The sequence below is a fragment of the Cnephaeus nilssonii genome (genome assembly GCF_951640355.1).
Source record: "Cnephaeus nilssonii genome assembly, chromosome: 21".
In the NCBI taxonomy this organism is placed as follows: domain Eukaryota; kingdom Metazoa; phylum Chordata; class Mammalia; order Chiroptera; family Vespertilionidae; genus Cnephaeus; species Cnephaeus nilssonii.
The window spans coordinates 21,914,977-21,932,187 of NC_137092.1; the positions used below are offsets into that span (position 1 = coordinate 21,914,977).

Consider the following 17,211-nt stretch of genomic DNA (forward strand, 5'->3'; position numbering starts at 1 on the left):
TGCTTCTAGACCAAGTCCATTGTTCTTTTTATATGCTCTCACAGCACTCTGTACTGCATCGTTATCATAATTGTTTAAATTAAGTGTATACTAATTGTGCAGTATTTGACCTCTCTTCTAAATTTAAGTTTCATTAGTTCAGTGACTAGGTCTGTCTTGTTCACTGTTATATTCCCAGGCTTGAGTACACAGTAAATAAATACTTACAGAATTTAAAACACAACAAGGAGAAGTTATATTAATATGCTAGAAAAAATCATATATTGTATATTAAATAACTAAGTTCAAAGATAACTGAACTAGGTGTGTCATTTTTGAGCAAGTAATTTTATGTCTCTAAGCCTCATTTTATTAATCTATGAATTGAGGGAATGTGATTTATTGACCTTGAAGATATCTTTCAACTCTGATTTGTTTCCTAAAGGATCTCTCTCTTCCTCTTCTGTGCATTTTTTCCCTGTTGACCTTTATTTTTGTTTATTCTCCTACTTAATGCTCATCATTATTTGATTTTCTAGATTCATTCTTCTCTCTTTACTGTCTGTAATGTGCATGTATTCTTTGATACCTGAATTCTCAACATCCAAATATTTGCCACAGTGACTTGGAAATATTTAATCTAAAATTGACTCTCCAAATTAAAATATTGTTCTGGCCCAAAACATTAAGTTGCACGTGAACCTGGGTGAGAGAATATATAGTAGACTGTTTCTTATATCATTTGCTTTCCCAACAGGATGTGTTTTGTAATTATGTTGTTTAAAGGTTTCATGCAATCTGAATATCTTTTAAGATAATGGGAAAGCTTGTGAAAAGTAAGTGAGCCTAGGAGGATTAGAAAAGCTCTTAGGTTAGAAGAAAAGATGGAAATGGTAAAGATTAATGAGAGATAAGACAAAACAAAAAATGACATAAAAACTTGCCTGTGCATGAGTCCCCATGTAGTATGATTTTTACTTTATTTTGTGGGGAAAATAAAATTATAAAAATGTTGTTAGTTTAGAAAGCCTTGTTAATTTTATTTTATTGTGCTATTTGCATCATTATAAATTACTAACAGATTATTGTTTATTTACCTTACAGTACATGTTTGCAGTATACAGAAAATGGAAATTATATCTGATACTCTACTATGTACAAATGTACCCACTAACAAGTTAGTTGAATATAAATGATTTTGTATGCTTATTTTTAAATATGAAATTTTTGGTGGATTGCAGATAGGGTTATGATTTTAAGGATACTTAACAGTATTTGGGGAAATTAATTGGGAGTTTTAAATGTGTTTGAACTACATTATTCTTTGTTCACTTAAAATCACAAATGGTCTCTTGTTACATGAAAATTTGCCATCCAACACATTTTCAGGAATGAATTAGATTTGTATAAGAGGAATGTTTGTTCTACTTGTGTTGGTTGTATTGAAGAGAAAAAGCTAAGTGCTTGCTTTTACTGCTTTATAGTCTCATATTGTAGGTGTGCATTCTCGCCTACTCATTTGAGGTCAGTGGTTTAAGTTTTATGCAGTCTACCTTCTTCTGTTCTCTTAGATAGATACTGTCACAGTATTGACTGTATAACCAATCGCTAAAACCTCAGAAACTGATCCCTCAAAAGTGGTAAACTATTTATGCATTTTCCCCCTTTTCCATTAAGAATCACATTCCTTTAAAAGCTCTAATTCTTACCCCACAGCAGCTGTTTCTAAAGGAAAGTGATGATATTCAGTTCAAAAAGAGGCAAGCGTGGGGGCATATTAATATAGGAAGAGGTACTGAATATAACAAAAGGAATGAGTATTAAATGGTGTTTGAGATGAATTCTTAGTCTAGTTCATTTTTCTACCAGTAACAGGAACATGAGACATGAAAAGGATCTTGAGTATAGATCATTTATGCAATACAAAGGTTATGTTTTAAGGGCCAGACTAGTATTTTCTTACACTTTTCTTAAATTTGCAACATACTTGACTGTTTAAGAAAAACTTGCGTATAGACCTTTATGTCCTTTTAAAGATTTATATGTAAATGAATTATTTTGAGTATTTTATATTTTTCTGATTGGCTTACAGTATGAACTACAGATGTGAGGGGTCTATTCGGATTGAAGAGCAGGCTATGATTGACTGTCATTTGTCATCATTTATTTATTTATTTATTAAAAATATTTTTATTGATTTCAGAAAGGAAGGGAGAGGGATAGAGAGATAGAAACATCAATGATGAGAGAGAATCATTGATTGGCTGCCTCCTGTATGCCCTCTACTGTGGATCGAGCCTGCAACCTCCAGGCATGTGCCCTGACTTCCTGGTTCATATGTTGATGCTCAACCACTGAGCCACACGGTCTTGGGCACCATCTGCCATCTTGATGCTGACCATCATTCATAATATTCCATTCAGTTACCTAATGTGTATAATTGTTTAAGCAGTGCTTGGCTCAGTGTGGGAATTATGGGACTTACGCCTTTTTGCATGTCTCAGAAGTGGAAGAAAGTATATGATCTGCTCTTCCTGCCGTAGTGCAAACTATGTACTTGTGATGTGGTAGGAAGAAGCACATTGAAACATTATAGGAAATGTGTCCAATCCTAGCCATTTTCTTAAAAGATTACTTAGGTAATCTTAGTACTTAGATTATAGCATCAAACTACTGTTTATCAAGTACTTGATTGCTATAAATAAGTCACCTTTTCAAGGAACTTATTACATTGTTCTCAGATGACTCACCGGGGCCTGTGATAAAACAGAGTTAGAACCGCCATGCTTACGTCTCAGTGCTGCTGAGACTGAGAGGGAAGCAGCAGAGGGACCCTTCTGCAAACTTTAGACTAAAGGAAATCATTCACCAGAAAGAAGTGCCACCTGTTATCTCCCACCTGCCCTCTTTTACTCTTAGAAAGAAAGGGTGATGGTAAGCATAGGGTATTTACTGACTAGACACCAATGTTTCAGTAGCTTAGAAATTAAGCCTGTAATTGAAGAAAAACTAAAATGGTTACCTAAGGTTAAGATACATAATATAAATTTTTAACAAATAGTTGTGGTCTCATTGTGAATTTGTGATAAGGATTAAAACTTATATTTTCATAAAAGCACTCATTTCTGAACTATGATTTTATAAAACAGAATCATTTATTACTCAGTACCCTTATTATTCACCAGGGTTAGTGTGACCATATTTAAATGTACTGGAGCCATTGATTCGTGTGCACTGTAATGTAACTTGCCAGTCCTGAGGTTCATTGTATGTTAGGACTAAGCGGACTTCACAGGCAATGATTTTACTGATTGGATGGTTATCAACTTAAGAAAATTTTTGTTTATTCTGGAAGCAAGGTATTTTCTGACATTTTAATGGAATATGGAGGTGGGGAGGTAATGAGGCATAAAATAAATAAGATTAAACTTCATTTTAATATCCCTGATGGGTTTGTTTTTTCTTTCTATACTTTAAGAATGAAATAGAATAACTTAAAATATATTGTATTGATGGGAAGTAATTAATAGCATCTGGCCTAGGCCTAGGGCAGGCAGCATTATCACATTTATAAAATATTAAGAGAAAATAGTCCTTTGTGTACTTAGGGAAATTGATGTGTCCTTAGCTAGTTAAAGTACTATAGCTATGTTTTAAAGTTATTTATATGTATTTTTACTTCTATAAGATATTAGTGACTTTAATTCTGAAACTTTATAAAGAAACTAGAGGTTCAGTGCATGAAATTCAGGCATGGGTAGGGTCCCTAGGCCTGGCCAGTGATCAGGGTCCATCAGGTTCCCTGCCTCCCCGCCTCCCTGCCTCCCTGCTTCCTCCTTCCCTTGCTCCCTCAGCACCCCCCTCCCCCCACCGCTGGTTGCCTGCCATGTTCTGCGCCGCTCCCTGGAGGTCAGCGCACGTCATAGCGAGCGATCGAACTCCGTTCTCCTGGTCGAACTCCCGAGGGGACACTTTGCATATTAGCTATATATATATATATATATATATGCTTATACTTGACTTGGGGTTCTAATCAAATTCAGAACCAAAACAAATCTGATCATTGAAATTTGAATATTGGGAAGAACTTGCCATTTCTAAACCAGGTTAGTTCTGGCATGGAAATAAACACACACACACACCTTTCTACAAGAGTTCAGACCTAGGCAGTTTACAACTACTTGTTAGAAATGTGTTTCTATTTTAATGTATTAAAATATCCCTGATACACCCTAACTGGTTTGGCTCAGTGGATAGAGCGTCGGCCTGTGGACTGAAGGGTCCCAGGTTCGATTCCAGTCAAGGGCATGTACCTTGGTTGCGAGCACATTCCTAGTAGGGGGTGTGCAGGAGGCAGCTGATCGATGTTTCTCTCTCATCGATGTTTCTAACTCTCTATCCCTCTCCCTTCCTCTCTGTAAAAAATCAATAAAATATATTTAAAAAAATATCCCTGATACAGATAGATTTCCCAAAACTGTGTCTTTGTGGTTTTTTTAGGTAGTACTTAGAATCAATGAAAGGCTGTTGAGACTGAATGAAAATTAGAGTTTGTGTTTTAGCTGGAGGAATGAATTTCTCTATAGAATCCTCTGTAAAACTTGTTTTGAATGGCAGTAAATAGATTTGGGATGTTAACAATTGCTTTTAACTTATGTTGGGATTTTTTAAAAATGTGGCTTGTAAATAATGTGATTCAAAAGCAACACAGATGAATTTCTAAGGAGCTGAAAGACACAAAAATAAAATTTCCCACAGCAATTTTTTTTTTCTTTGACATTCTTCATATTTGGGTCATAGATTTAGTCTTTTTCACTCTATGCCTATTTCTGCTTCTAATTGGATCCCTTTTTTACTCTTCTATTGTAAGTCTTTTGAGATGCTTTCTAAGTCTGGAAGAGACAAGATGCTAACCTTCTAAGAGAAAAGTTAATTTGTGGATATTTATAGATATGCCTAATGGAATTTCCAGTGAGTCTTTAAGAGAATTACTCTGGATGACACAGGGACATTCAGTGCTGATACTAATTTATATTTTGTCAGGAAACCCACGTTATGCTATAAATATAGTATTCTATATTCTAACTTTTATGGACAGGCGCTGTCAATATTTTCTTGCTTACTAGAGATCATAAGACTACTGTTCAAATTAAATTACAGTGGGCAGTTAGGTCACCCATGGCTAACTTACATAAGAAGGTTAGTCATTTGAATGAAAACTTGTCTGGGCCACAAAACCACCACATTTCCACATAAAGTAGGTGTATCATCTCTGTTGAGGTAGTCTTGGTATTTGCTCTAAAAATAGGCCTACATTGTGGTAAAAATCTAATCCAATTGGTTATCCAAATCACATTAAGAAAATCAGCTTTTTAAAAACAAGTTTTTGTTGATTTCAGAGAGAGGAAGAGAGAGATAGAAACATAATTAAGAGAGAATCATTGATTGGCTGCCTCCTGCATGCCCCCCCTAATGGGCATCGAGCCCACAACTCAGACATGTGTCCTTACTAGGAATGAAACCTGGACATCGTAGTTCATAGATGGACGCTCAACCACTGAGCCACTCCGGCCAGGGAAGAAAATCAACTTTGATATGACTTTCAATTATAGGCGAGAATCTCCTATTGTGTCAAAAAGGATTAAGAGTCAGTTCCTTTGAAGCTTTTTGTGATAATTTTAGGAAATTCTAAAGTATAAAGAAAACTTTAAAGTAATTTAAGATGCTTGGAATACAAGAAGAGAATTGAGGGTGGAGTTGGTGTGGTATAGCGAAGCTGTAGATATAGTGAATCCTGCTATGCACAGTGCAGAGGAGATTAGAAGAAGCAGGAAAATAGGGGGAAACAGTTGGTGAACTTTTCCAGCCAAGTCCTAGTAACATTTTAAAATTATTTTAGAGGGTAGTTGATAAGTTCCCCAAAACATGTAGAGCAACACATTTTAGAGAGAATAGGCAATTAAGTCCAAAGGAGCACTGAAGATAATAATGGACACAATAAGGGGCCTTAAGAAGATAGACATATACCTAAACTACCCTAATTTCTGACTTGTTTACTTTCTATAGAACTCAGGGTATAGTTATTCATATTTGAGTAATTATGGTATAGGACAGTGGTTGGCAAACTCATTAGTCAACAGAGCCAAATATCAACAGTACAACGATTGAAATTTCTTTTGAGAGCCAAATTTTTTAAACTTAAACTTCTTCTAACGCCACTTCTTCAAAATAGACTCGCCCAGGCCGTGGTATTTTGTGGAAGAGCCACACTCAAGGGGCCAAAGAGCCGCATGTGGCTCGCGAGCCGCAGTTTGCCGACCACGGGTATAGGCTATCATTTTAACTTTCTTTCAGTCAGTCAATACCAGTAATACCATTCTGTGATAAAAAACTGAAAGTCTGTAGAAAGTAATAGTAATGAAAACACGCATCTAATAGATAAAATGCTCTTTCTTATGATTCACAACTCTCCTGCTCTCAGGGGTTTTTGTTTTCTTCTTCAGCTTGAGGTGCTCCTTTAGCATAATAATTAAACAGTAATAAGTAATGTATTTTAAATGATTCCTGCAAGTATATTCCTGAAAGGTGTTAGTCCTTCATAGCTAAAGATCTTTTAGTATATATTGAACTGCCATAAAGTCTTATTTAACAGATCTAATGTGTTCTTATGATTAAGATATATTGTAAGGTTTACAACAGCCCAAATGAGTGAATGGTTTATATGAAAAAATTTTAAAGTGACAAAGTAATGGTAACCACTTGGTATTTTATAGGGTAATGAGACATTTAGCAGAGTGGAGACATTTAGCTTTGACATTGTATACCTTCATCTCAGAGACATGATGGTAATATGTTTAGATCTTAACGAGAAAAATGCTTCCTATGATTTTAAGGTATTACTGGCCTCTAGTGGTAATATGCTATAGTTTTTCTAGCTATCCTAATTCTTATGAGTAACTATATAGTTTTATAGCTATCCTAATTATTATGAGTAACTAGAAAGAAAGGCTTTTTAAAGTTCTAAGCTGCCAATAACTTCACTTTCTCAGTTCTAGGTCAACAGTACTCTCAAAGTGTGCAAGCGACAGCATCTTCTTCTTAATGACCAGGGCCTCTATCTTTTATTCTTGTCTCTGAGTCACCTTCACTCTTTATTTTGAACTAGAGTCCCGGTGCATGAAATTCGTGCATGGGAGGGTGTGTGTCCCTCAGCCCAGCCTGCACCCTCTCCAATCTGGGACCCCTCGAGGGATGTCTGACCTCCCGTTTAGGCCCGATCACCAGGATCAGGCCTAAACAGGCAGTTGGACATCCCTCTCACAATTCAGGACTGCTGGCTCCCAACCACTCACCTGCCTGATTGCCCCTAACTGCTTCTGCCTGCCAGCCTGATCACCCACTAACCACTCCCCTGCCAGCCTGATCGATGCCTAACTGCTTCCCTGCCAGCCCAATTGCCCCTAACTGCCCTCCCCTGCTGGCCTGGTCACCCCTAACTGCCCTCCCCTGTAGTCCTTGTCCCTCCCAACTGCCCTCCCCTGCAGGCCTGGTCGCCCCTAACAGCTCTCCCCAGCTTGCCTGGTTCCCCCCAACTGCCCTCCCCTGCAGGCCTGGGTCCCCCCCAACTGCCCTCCCCTGCAGGCCTGGATCCCCCCCAACTGCCCTCCCCTGCAGGCCTGATCACCCCCAGCTGCCCTCCCTTGCAGGCCTGGTCCCTCCCAACTGCCCTCCCCTGCTGGCCTGATCGCCCACAAATGCCCTCTCCTGCCGGCCATCTTGTGTCCACATGGGGGTGGCCATCTTGTGTGTTGGAGTGATGGTCAATTTACATATTACTCTTTTATTAGATAGGAAGATACTGGTTTAGCTTTGAAGTGACCTTTCATTATTTTAGGACATATACAGTAGTGATTACTTTGTCAAGTTTGTGCTTATGATGATAGAGGGTTTCAGCCCTCTTTTCTGCATACTTCTTTGTTAACAGTTTTTATTGTCTTTCTTTTTTTTAAAACAGTTTTTATTTTCCTAAGAAAAAGTTAAGATTTTAGTTTACCATTGAGATTCATGTTTAGACTCATCTCTAATTTGATTTTGAAGAATGTTACATTTGAAATACTAGTTTGCTAAGTAGGATAATGATTTGTCACTTTTGTTTTTCATATTTGTTACCCAGATGTGAAAGGGCCACCTACGCATCGTCTGTCTTGTGGCCAGTCACCCTACACTGATACGACAACATGGGAGCGGAAGTATTGCATCCTCACAGACAGCCAGTTGGTGTTGCTCAACAAGGAGAAGGAGGTGAGAAAGATATTATTGAGAAAAGCTACTTCCCTTTTCTGACCAAATTCCTGACATAATATAGTTTTTATTTGCATTTATGAAAATGAGGTTGTATGAATGATAAACCATAGCTGCATGAGAGGGCTGCTTGGCAGTTGCTGTAGCTCTACACAAAAGAACACAGCCTCTACCAATACAAAAATGGCCAGCAAGGAGGACGCAAGGGAAAATCAACACTCTCTCTTCTCCTGACTTCCGACTTCTTCTTTTTTTAAATATATTTTTTTGATTTTTTACAGAGAGGAAGGGAGAGGGATAGAGAGTTAGAAACATCGATGAGAGAGAAACATCGGTCAGCTGCCTCCTACACACTCCCTACTGGGTATGTGCCCACAACCAAGGTACATGCTCTTGACCGGAATCAAACCTGGGACCCTTGAGTCCACAGGCCGACGCTCTACCCACTGAGCCAAACCAGTTAGGGCCCGACTTCTTGTCATTGTTACCTACTGGCCAAACCTAACTTGAAGTCAGAGGATAAGATTACTCTTGATGTGTTCTGTAGAGGTTTGCTTCCTGAAACACACTGCAAGGGAGAGAAGGACAGAGAGTAGATCTAGAGAGGCAGACAGAATGTAATTAGTGCTGTTCTAGGTGAACTTTCTGTCCCTCTAAACAAAAAAGTAAAAAACAATAACAGCAGAACCCCTTGAACTTACCATATACTATGACTACTTTATTTATCAAATAAATTCCACATCCAAATAATTCATTTCATTATTGGTGATTTATCACATGTTGCCATTCTGATTTAGTAGGACCAGTAAGCCATCCTATTCCCAACCTCCAAAACATAAAAAAAATAATGAATATGATCTTGACAAAGGGATAATGGAAGGGAAGGAGAAGAAAAGATCTGATTCAATGAAAGAGAAAGATAATTGCCAAATATACTGTGTGTGTGTGTGTGTATGTATGTGTATATATATATATATATATATATATATATATATATACACACACACACACATATATATATATATATATACATACACACACATATATACACACACACACACACACACACCTATAGGTAGAGTATCAATATAGTAAGTAAAATAATACTTTAATACTATCAAATTTAATTTTATTAAAATAATTTTTAAAAGGGTCCTTTTCTCGAGCAGTCTAGTATATGTGGACTGTGTTTATATTAAGTAGACAAATAATAAAAATTGGTAGAGTGAATATTAGTAGAGAAGATTTTTAGTTACCAATTTGAATAAACAGATCATTCAAAATGCACATTTTAACCAACCTACTCTGTCTTCAGTTTTTAAAAAATCACAGTTATGAACAGATCATTTGTCACCTTTATGCCCTTCCTTACATTTTATTCAGCTTAGTACTGTAAGAAATGTAATAGCCTAAAGACAGATAGCATAAACATGCCTTATCTAGAAACAAAATATACTAGGTGTACCGGTTAATAAGGCAGATTTTTTTTCAATAGATGGAGTTACACATATGTTGATATATATGTGATTTGATATGTATGCTATTTTGTTGTCTTGACAACAAGCTTCAAAACTTCATATGTCAAATTTGCTGAAGGTATTAACATCATAGATATTTTTACACTTAAAAATGTGAATTTCGTGCCAAAAAAAGAGTATTTGCGGGAAGTTATAATTCATTACTTTATTTTGAAGAGAAGTGCTGCTGAATACTTTGGGAAGCTTATGGTGAACGTGCTCCATCCCAAGAAACTTGTGAACGCTGGTTTAAACGCTATAAAAGGGATGATTTCTATGTGAAAGACAAAGAACGTCCAGGTCAACCGAAAAAGTTTGAAGACTAACAATTACAAGCATTATTGGATGAAGATGCTTGTCAAACTCAAAAACAACTTGCAGAAAGATTAAAAGTTGCTCAGCAAACAATTTCTGATCATTTACAAGCAATGGGAAATATTTTACAGGAAGGAAAATGGGTACCACATCAACTGAACGAAAAACAAATGGAAAACCGAAAAGTCATCAGTAAAATGTTGCTTCAATGGACATGAAAGAAAGTATTTTTTGCATCGAATTGTGACTGGCGATGAAAAGTGGATTTATTTTGAGAATCCCAAACGCACAAAATCATGGGTTGATCCAGGTCAACCATCAACATAGACTACAAGGCCAAATCGCTTCGGAAAGAAGACAATGCTCTGCGTTTGGTGGGATCAGGAAGGTGTGGTGTATTATGAGCTTCTAAAACCAGGTGAAACTGTTAATACTGATCGCTACCGACAACAAATAATCAATTTGAACCATGCATTGATTGTGAAAGAACCAGAATGGGCCAGAAGACATGGCAAAGTAATTTTGCTTCATGATGACGCACCATCACACATAGCAAAACCAGTTAAAGACACGTTAAAAGGTCTTGCCTGGGAAGTATTAACCCACCCGCTGTATTCACCAGACCTTGCTCCTTCAGATTACCACTTGTTCCGATCTATGGCACATGCACTTTCTGAGCAGTACTTCAAAACATATGAAGAAGTGGAAAATTGGGTCTCTGAATGGTTTGCCTCAAAACAAGGCAAGTTCTATTGGGACGGTATCCACAAATTACCTAAAAGATGGGGAAATGTGTAGGTATCAATGGACATTACTTTGAATAAAGCACTTTTGATGCTTTTCTTGAAATTATCGTGTTTTCTTTGATTACAAAATCCACATTATTAACCGGTACATCTAGTAATCCACTGGTTAGATATTACTGATCTTTTGAATAATCCAGGCCTGGGTCCCCATCTGTCTCATAAAATAACTGTCCATGATGAATAATTTTCTAAAAACAGTATCTTAGGTACTTTATGCCTTTTCATGCCAGTCATCATAAGTAACCCTAGATGCCCAGGGAACTCATCAACTCCCACACTCTACTTTTGGCTCTGTAAATCTCCTTTTCTGTCTCTGCCATTCACTCATTCTTCCCTACCTCTTGAAACCCCTTCACTCTGCCCTCTGTAACTTATGGTCCATCAGCAGCAAATTCAGCAGTTCTTCCACCTCTTCCTGAAGGAGACCCTTAATTTAAAATATATATATATATATATATATATATATATATTATTAATTTATTACAGTGAGGAAGAGAGAGGGGTAGAGAGTTAGAAACATCGATGAGAGAGAAACATCGACCAGCTGCCTCTTACACACCCCCTACTGGGGATGTGCCCATAACCAAGGTACATGCCCTTGACTGGAATCGAACCTGGGACCTTTCAGTCCGCAGGCCGACGCTCTATCCACTGAGCCAAACTGGTTTCGGCAAGTCCCTTAATTTTTGGTCTCATGAGAACTTGTATCTTCCCTGAGGATACTGTCTTCTGTGAGGTCCTGTCAAGTGTTGGCTGTTTTTCTCCCACAGCCCTCAGACCATGCTGCCTATAGTAGTTGTCCTTCTCCTCCCATGGCTGCTTCCTGTCTGACCTCTCCCCAACCCCTTTACACCTTGTCTGCCCCTCACACCTCTGATACCCTTTCTTCCCCCTTCACCCGGCCTGAATATTATGGTCAATCATTGCCATTGCTCCCTTGCACACTATTCCCTTGTCCTTCTCTTGTATCATCATTCTCACTTGACAGTGAGACAACTCACTTAAATACTGCTCCTCATCTTCCCTGCCTGCTTCCATGCAGCATAATGTGTCTGGAGAAAATCACTCCACCATACTGATGGTCTTTAAACTAATGACTGTAAGCCTCATGTAAGTCCCTAATGTTGCTTGGCAATTACAAAACATTTTTCTAGTCCAATTATTGTGCAGCTCTTCTGGACGAGTGTTTCTCAATCTATGTATGGTGAAGGACCATTTTTTTCTCCCACCTCATTGTGAACAATAAAATACAATAAAATGAAATTTGTAAAAAAGACAAAAATACAAACCCAAAATTTTTATTAGATTTAACAAAAATAAAATTACAATTTTAAAAATATTCACAGAGTGATCATAACATAGGAAAAGAAGGAATAGAATTACAAAACTTACACATGTTCCTGGAAAGTGTGTTGTACAATGAGACAAATCCACTGATCTCAACTTCTGTATTGTTACATTGTTTATTAGTAACAAGCAATTTGTAGAGCAGCACATTGGACCACACTTTGAGTAGCACAATCCAAAGTGATTTCCAAGATTTTTTTTTACATTTCTTCCTCTTTTCTAAAAATCCCTTTTCTATTACCCTCGCTTACAATTGACTACTTTGCTTCTTACTTCACTGAGAAGATTCAAGCACTCTTCTGAGAACTTCTGCGTACTCCATTGCCATGTCTACCTATCCACCAGCACCTGTTTCCTATACCCTGACTTCCCTCCTTTGACTATGGTTCAACTGACCACAATCCGACAATCCGTCCCTGCATGGGTGCCCATTCCAAGGATGTAGCACTAGCAATTCTCCCGCAACCCTTTAGTTTTTCAATTTTTTGCTGTCCACTAGTTCATCCTCACCAGCATGCTATTATTTCTCCTATCTTAAAAGAAAAAATAAGCTGATATCAACCTCACTTCTGCATCCAGTTACCATCCTTTTCTGCTTCCCTTAATATAAAAAATTCTCGAAACTTGTAAGCTCACTGTCTCTTAATTCCTCTTTTCTTGTTCTTGCTTAAACCTACTTTGATCAGACTGTTACCCATAGTACTCTGCCAAAATTACTCTTGTTAAGTTCACTGATGACCTCCAGATTACTAAATTCAGTGGTCAGTTCTCATCTGACTTAATTTGTCAGTGGCATTTAATGCAGTTGATGGCTCATTTCTTCTTCTAAAACAACTCTCTTCCCTTGGCTTCCCTGACACTGTGCTCTCTTAGTTTTCTTCCTGACTCTCTGGCAATTCCTTCTAAGTCATCTTTGCAGATTTCTCTTCTCTCCAAATCTTTACAGGGTAGTACCAGTCCTTGGACATCACTTCCTAGGACTCTCATCCCATCTTATGACCTTAAACACCCTCTAATGCTGTTGATTCCTAATTTTATGTCTTAAGCCTACACATCTCTGTTCTCTATCTAGAATCCATATCCATCTGCTCATTACATATCTCTACTTGAATATGTAGTAGTCATCTTCAACAAGCCCCACACTGATCCCCCTAGTCTTCCGAAGCCTTCCAGAGACCTTCTCTTTCTTCATTAATGACAGCTCCATTCTTCCTAGTTCAGTGGCTGTGATCCAGCCACTCTGGCTTCGGCACTGTCCTTGGAGCACATCAGACATGTTCCTGCCTCAAAGCCTTAGCCTTGGCTTTTCCCTTAAGATTTTGAATGATTCACTTTTTCACCTCCTTGAACTCTTTGCTTAGATATCACCTGCTTAATATAGACCCACCTATTTAAAATTGCCACCCCTGCCCTGGCCGGGTAGCTCAGTTGGTTAGAGCATCATCTTGATATGCCAAGGTTGCTGGTTCGATCCCCAATCAGGGCACATACAAGAAGCAACCAATGAATTCATAAGTTAGTGGAACAGATAGATGTTTCTCTCTCCCTCTTTGTCTCCTTTTCTTCCTTCCTTTTCCCTCTGTCTCAAGTCAATCAATCAAATAAATAAATAAATAAATTGCAATCCCACCTGTATCTCCATCCAGAACATCTGATCTAATTATGTGGCTCTATTTTTTTTTTTTTTTGTCCCATAGCATTTGCCACTTTCTAAAATGCTATAGAATTTATTTGTTATGTTTATTGTCTTTCTTAACCACTACTGGAATGTAGGCTTTAGGGCAAGGATTTTTTTCTGTTTTGTTCAATGTTGTATCCCTCAGTGCTTAGGACAGTTCTTGACACATAAGTAAATTCTCAATAAATATTTTTTAAATAAATTTTGAAAAAGCCAAATTATAAATTTGATTCTCAAAGATCCATTTTCTTAATGTAAGTGTGAGAGGAGATGTACCTGTCCTTTTATCTTTTCTTTTTGTGTGAAAATTTTTTCCAGAACATGAGGCTTAAATCCCATGTTTTCCCCCTAAAACTAGGTAATAAAAGAGGATAAAAATAATCCATAAAATGCTTTTCTATTGTTGATATGTGATTCCATCTGTATTTATTGAACATGTATTATGTGTGCAGTATTGTGACTGCAAAGATGCAGGTTTGGGGACATACTATGGTAAATTAAAAGTTATAACCATTTGGAACTCCATGCAGGTAGTGTTTGCACAACATTGTGAATGTACTAAATGTCACTGAGTTATTAATTCACTTTAAAATGGTTAATTTTATGGTAAGTGAATTTCACCTCAGTAAATTATTTTTTTCTTAAGATTACAGTATAATCACAAGGAAAGATTAACTGAGATATTGCCTGTGAACTGGAGATTGCCAAAAAAAGGTTTTACAGAGAAATCTGTGATTAGGTCATGTCCAGGGAGAAATAGAAGCTCACCTGGAGGAAAAGAAGGGAAGGATATTTCAAGTATAAGGAGACAGATCAGGAAACATCTCTCTCTTTGGTAAATTGCAAAATGCTCAGAATCCTTGTAATACAGCTTGAAGAAAAGTGATAGTTGTCAAGAATCAAATGAGAAAGTACCTTGAAGGCCATGCTAAGGAATTTGGACTTAATTCTGGAAATGATTTGGACCATGGAAAGGTATTTGAAAAAGTCAGTGACATCATCAGATTTGTTTCTTAGAAAAGTAACTCTGTTAATCATATGGAAAATTGAGTGAATGTTACTGCAAGAAAATAGAAAGTTAGATTACTGTAGTAGCCCAGGTAAGGGATGAGCAGTTCATGAAATAGTTTGCAAAAATAGTTAATGCCTAAGACAGGTATGTTCTACCATTATTAAGTAGGAAAAACTGAATTAAGTCTCTAGGATAAGAAAATGTTAAGCGATTGCTGTAACTACTACATAAGTGATAAATTTAATATTCTGTTAATTTCATTATAAGAAATGATTAGAAATCTAGTGTGTGTGTGTGTGTGTGTGTGTGTGCTGTCACTCACTATCAGCAGGAGTATAACTCTCTCTCATCCTCACAAGTTTTCACGAACAAATTAGAATTTCTTGAAATAAGGAATTTAAGGAATTTCCTATTAAAATAATCTTGAAAGGCTGTTTTAAACCTTCACAAATCATGGGGGTGTTTATTGCTGTGCTACAGAAATCAATTAAGAAGATTCTGTAAGGATTTAAACTGAATCCTTAGCCAGGCACTGCTGGAATGTGGGAGGATTATATTAGTCTAGCATCACTTGTGCATTCAGTGTGTGGGATCTTTTAATGCTGTCTCTTAACTCTGCATGTTTCCTGTCAGAAACAGGAAAAAATCTGCCTGGGGGATGTACATGGGAAGAGTGTTAAATACACCGATTGCCAATTTGGGAATGTAGCAGAAGGGTAGGTCTGGGCAGAATGCTGAAAGAAGAGAAGTCTGCCAGGAGTATCACCTTGAGAAATGACTCACTGGCTTAGTAAATTGCTTCATGTAAATTGTGCCAAATAGACATTGCTTATGTGTTATGAGATACACTTCCCTGCCCGGATGCCAGGAAAGGCCCCAGCTGGCTTGGTACTAAGCCATTTTAAAGAGGGTGTAGGAGGCCATTTGAATTCCATTTTGGTTGCAAGAGATAAGACCAAGTAAACCAGAGATTAAGGAGTTGAGGGAAATGGTGGAGAAAGCAATCATGAACCCCTCTGAGTGCAGCCAGTATAAAAATACAAACAAACAAACAAAAACCCCCCGAAATTCGTTGAGTTCCTTTGGCAATAACAAGTCTTTAGAAAGAGTTAACATGGCTCCATTTTTCTTCATTCAGAGTCTACTTTCTGTAGGTGGGATTTTTAAAGCAGGATACTAATGCACAGGTAGCAGGGTGGTAATAATGTAATTTTAAGATAAATTTTTTTTCTTGCTTTGGGAAGCAGTATTTATACTCAGATATATTAATGAAAATAGCAATTAGGCTTTTACACAAACAGCCAAAAATCCGCTGTTACTTATCTTGGGGTAACTACCCATGGCATATTTCATTCAGAACGACTTTCAGATTATTCAGCAGATACATAATGTATCCCTGTTGATCATGTGGAAAATTCATGTGTTAGGAGTTATAAAGAATATGACACAGTTCTCTCTCCCCCACATACCAAATTTAGTTGTGGAAATAGACAAATAATTTTAAAATGGCATTTGAGAAATATCAAATAAACTGGATAGAATAAAAGAAAGAAATCCATTTATTCTAAAGGACTATAGTCTATGTCATTAAGATGCTGTTGGTAATGGGCAGTTACCAAAGGAAGCTTAAGAAAGGAAGGGATTTGATCCAAGTTATGTGTTACGAATATGTTTTAAATACGTTTCTATTGATTTCAGAGAGAGGAAGGGAAAGGGAGAGAGATACAGAAACATCTATAAGAAATTAAATTATGTATCCACTGCCTCCTGCATGCCCCCTACTGGGAATCAAGCCTGCAACCCACACATGTGCCCTGACCAGGAATCGAACCATGACCTCATAGTTTATGGGTCAGTGCTCAACCACTGAGCCACACCAGCTGGGCTGTGTTATGAATATTAATCTATAGGATGTATTGGAAGGGGGAGAGATAGGAAGGAGAAAGACCAATTAAGAGACTACCATTTCTCTAATTTAAAAACTTGAAAGCTTTCCCAGTGCTTCCTGAATTATGCATAGTCTGGTATTAATGCCCTCCCAATTCAGTCATAATATATTTTGGTGTTCTACCCCATTTCTCCCCTTGAAGAGACTCTAATTAAATTGGCAAAACAAAATAAAAAAGTCATATGCTTACCAACTTCTTTGCTGATGTTATGTCTTTTTCCTTTGCCTGCAATGGCCAGCCTCTCTACCTATTAAATATTCATTCATTCATTTGTGGGTTGGAGCTATTTTAAGATTTGGGGATTGAC

The 17,211-nt window shown here is 37.4% G+C and overlaps 1 protein-coding gene across 3 annotated transcripts in view; it reads left to right on the forward strand.

Annotated features, from left to right (window-relative positions):
• The window catches only part of RASAL2 (RAS protein activator like 2), a 256,627-nt gene that overhangs the window by 109,627 nt on the left and 129,789 nt on the right, over positions 1-17,211 (forward strand). For all 3 annotated transcript variants that reach the window (XM_079761430.1, XM_079761431.1, XM_079761432.1), the window contains exon 2: positions 8,153-8,280. In XM_079761430.1, coding sequence (XP_079617556.1) covers positions 8,153-8,280 — 128 coding nt within the window. The remainder of the gene's footprint in view (positions 1-8,152; positions 8,281-17,211) is intronic.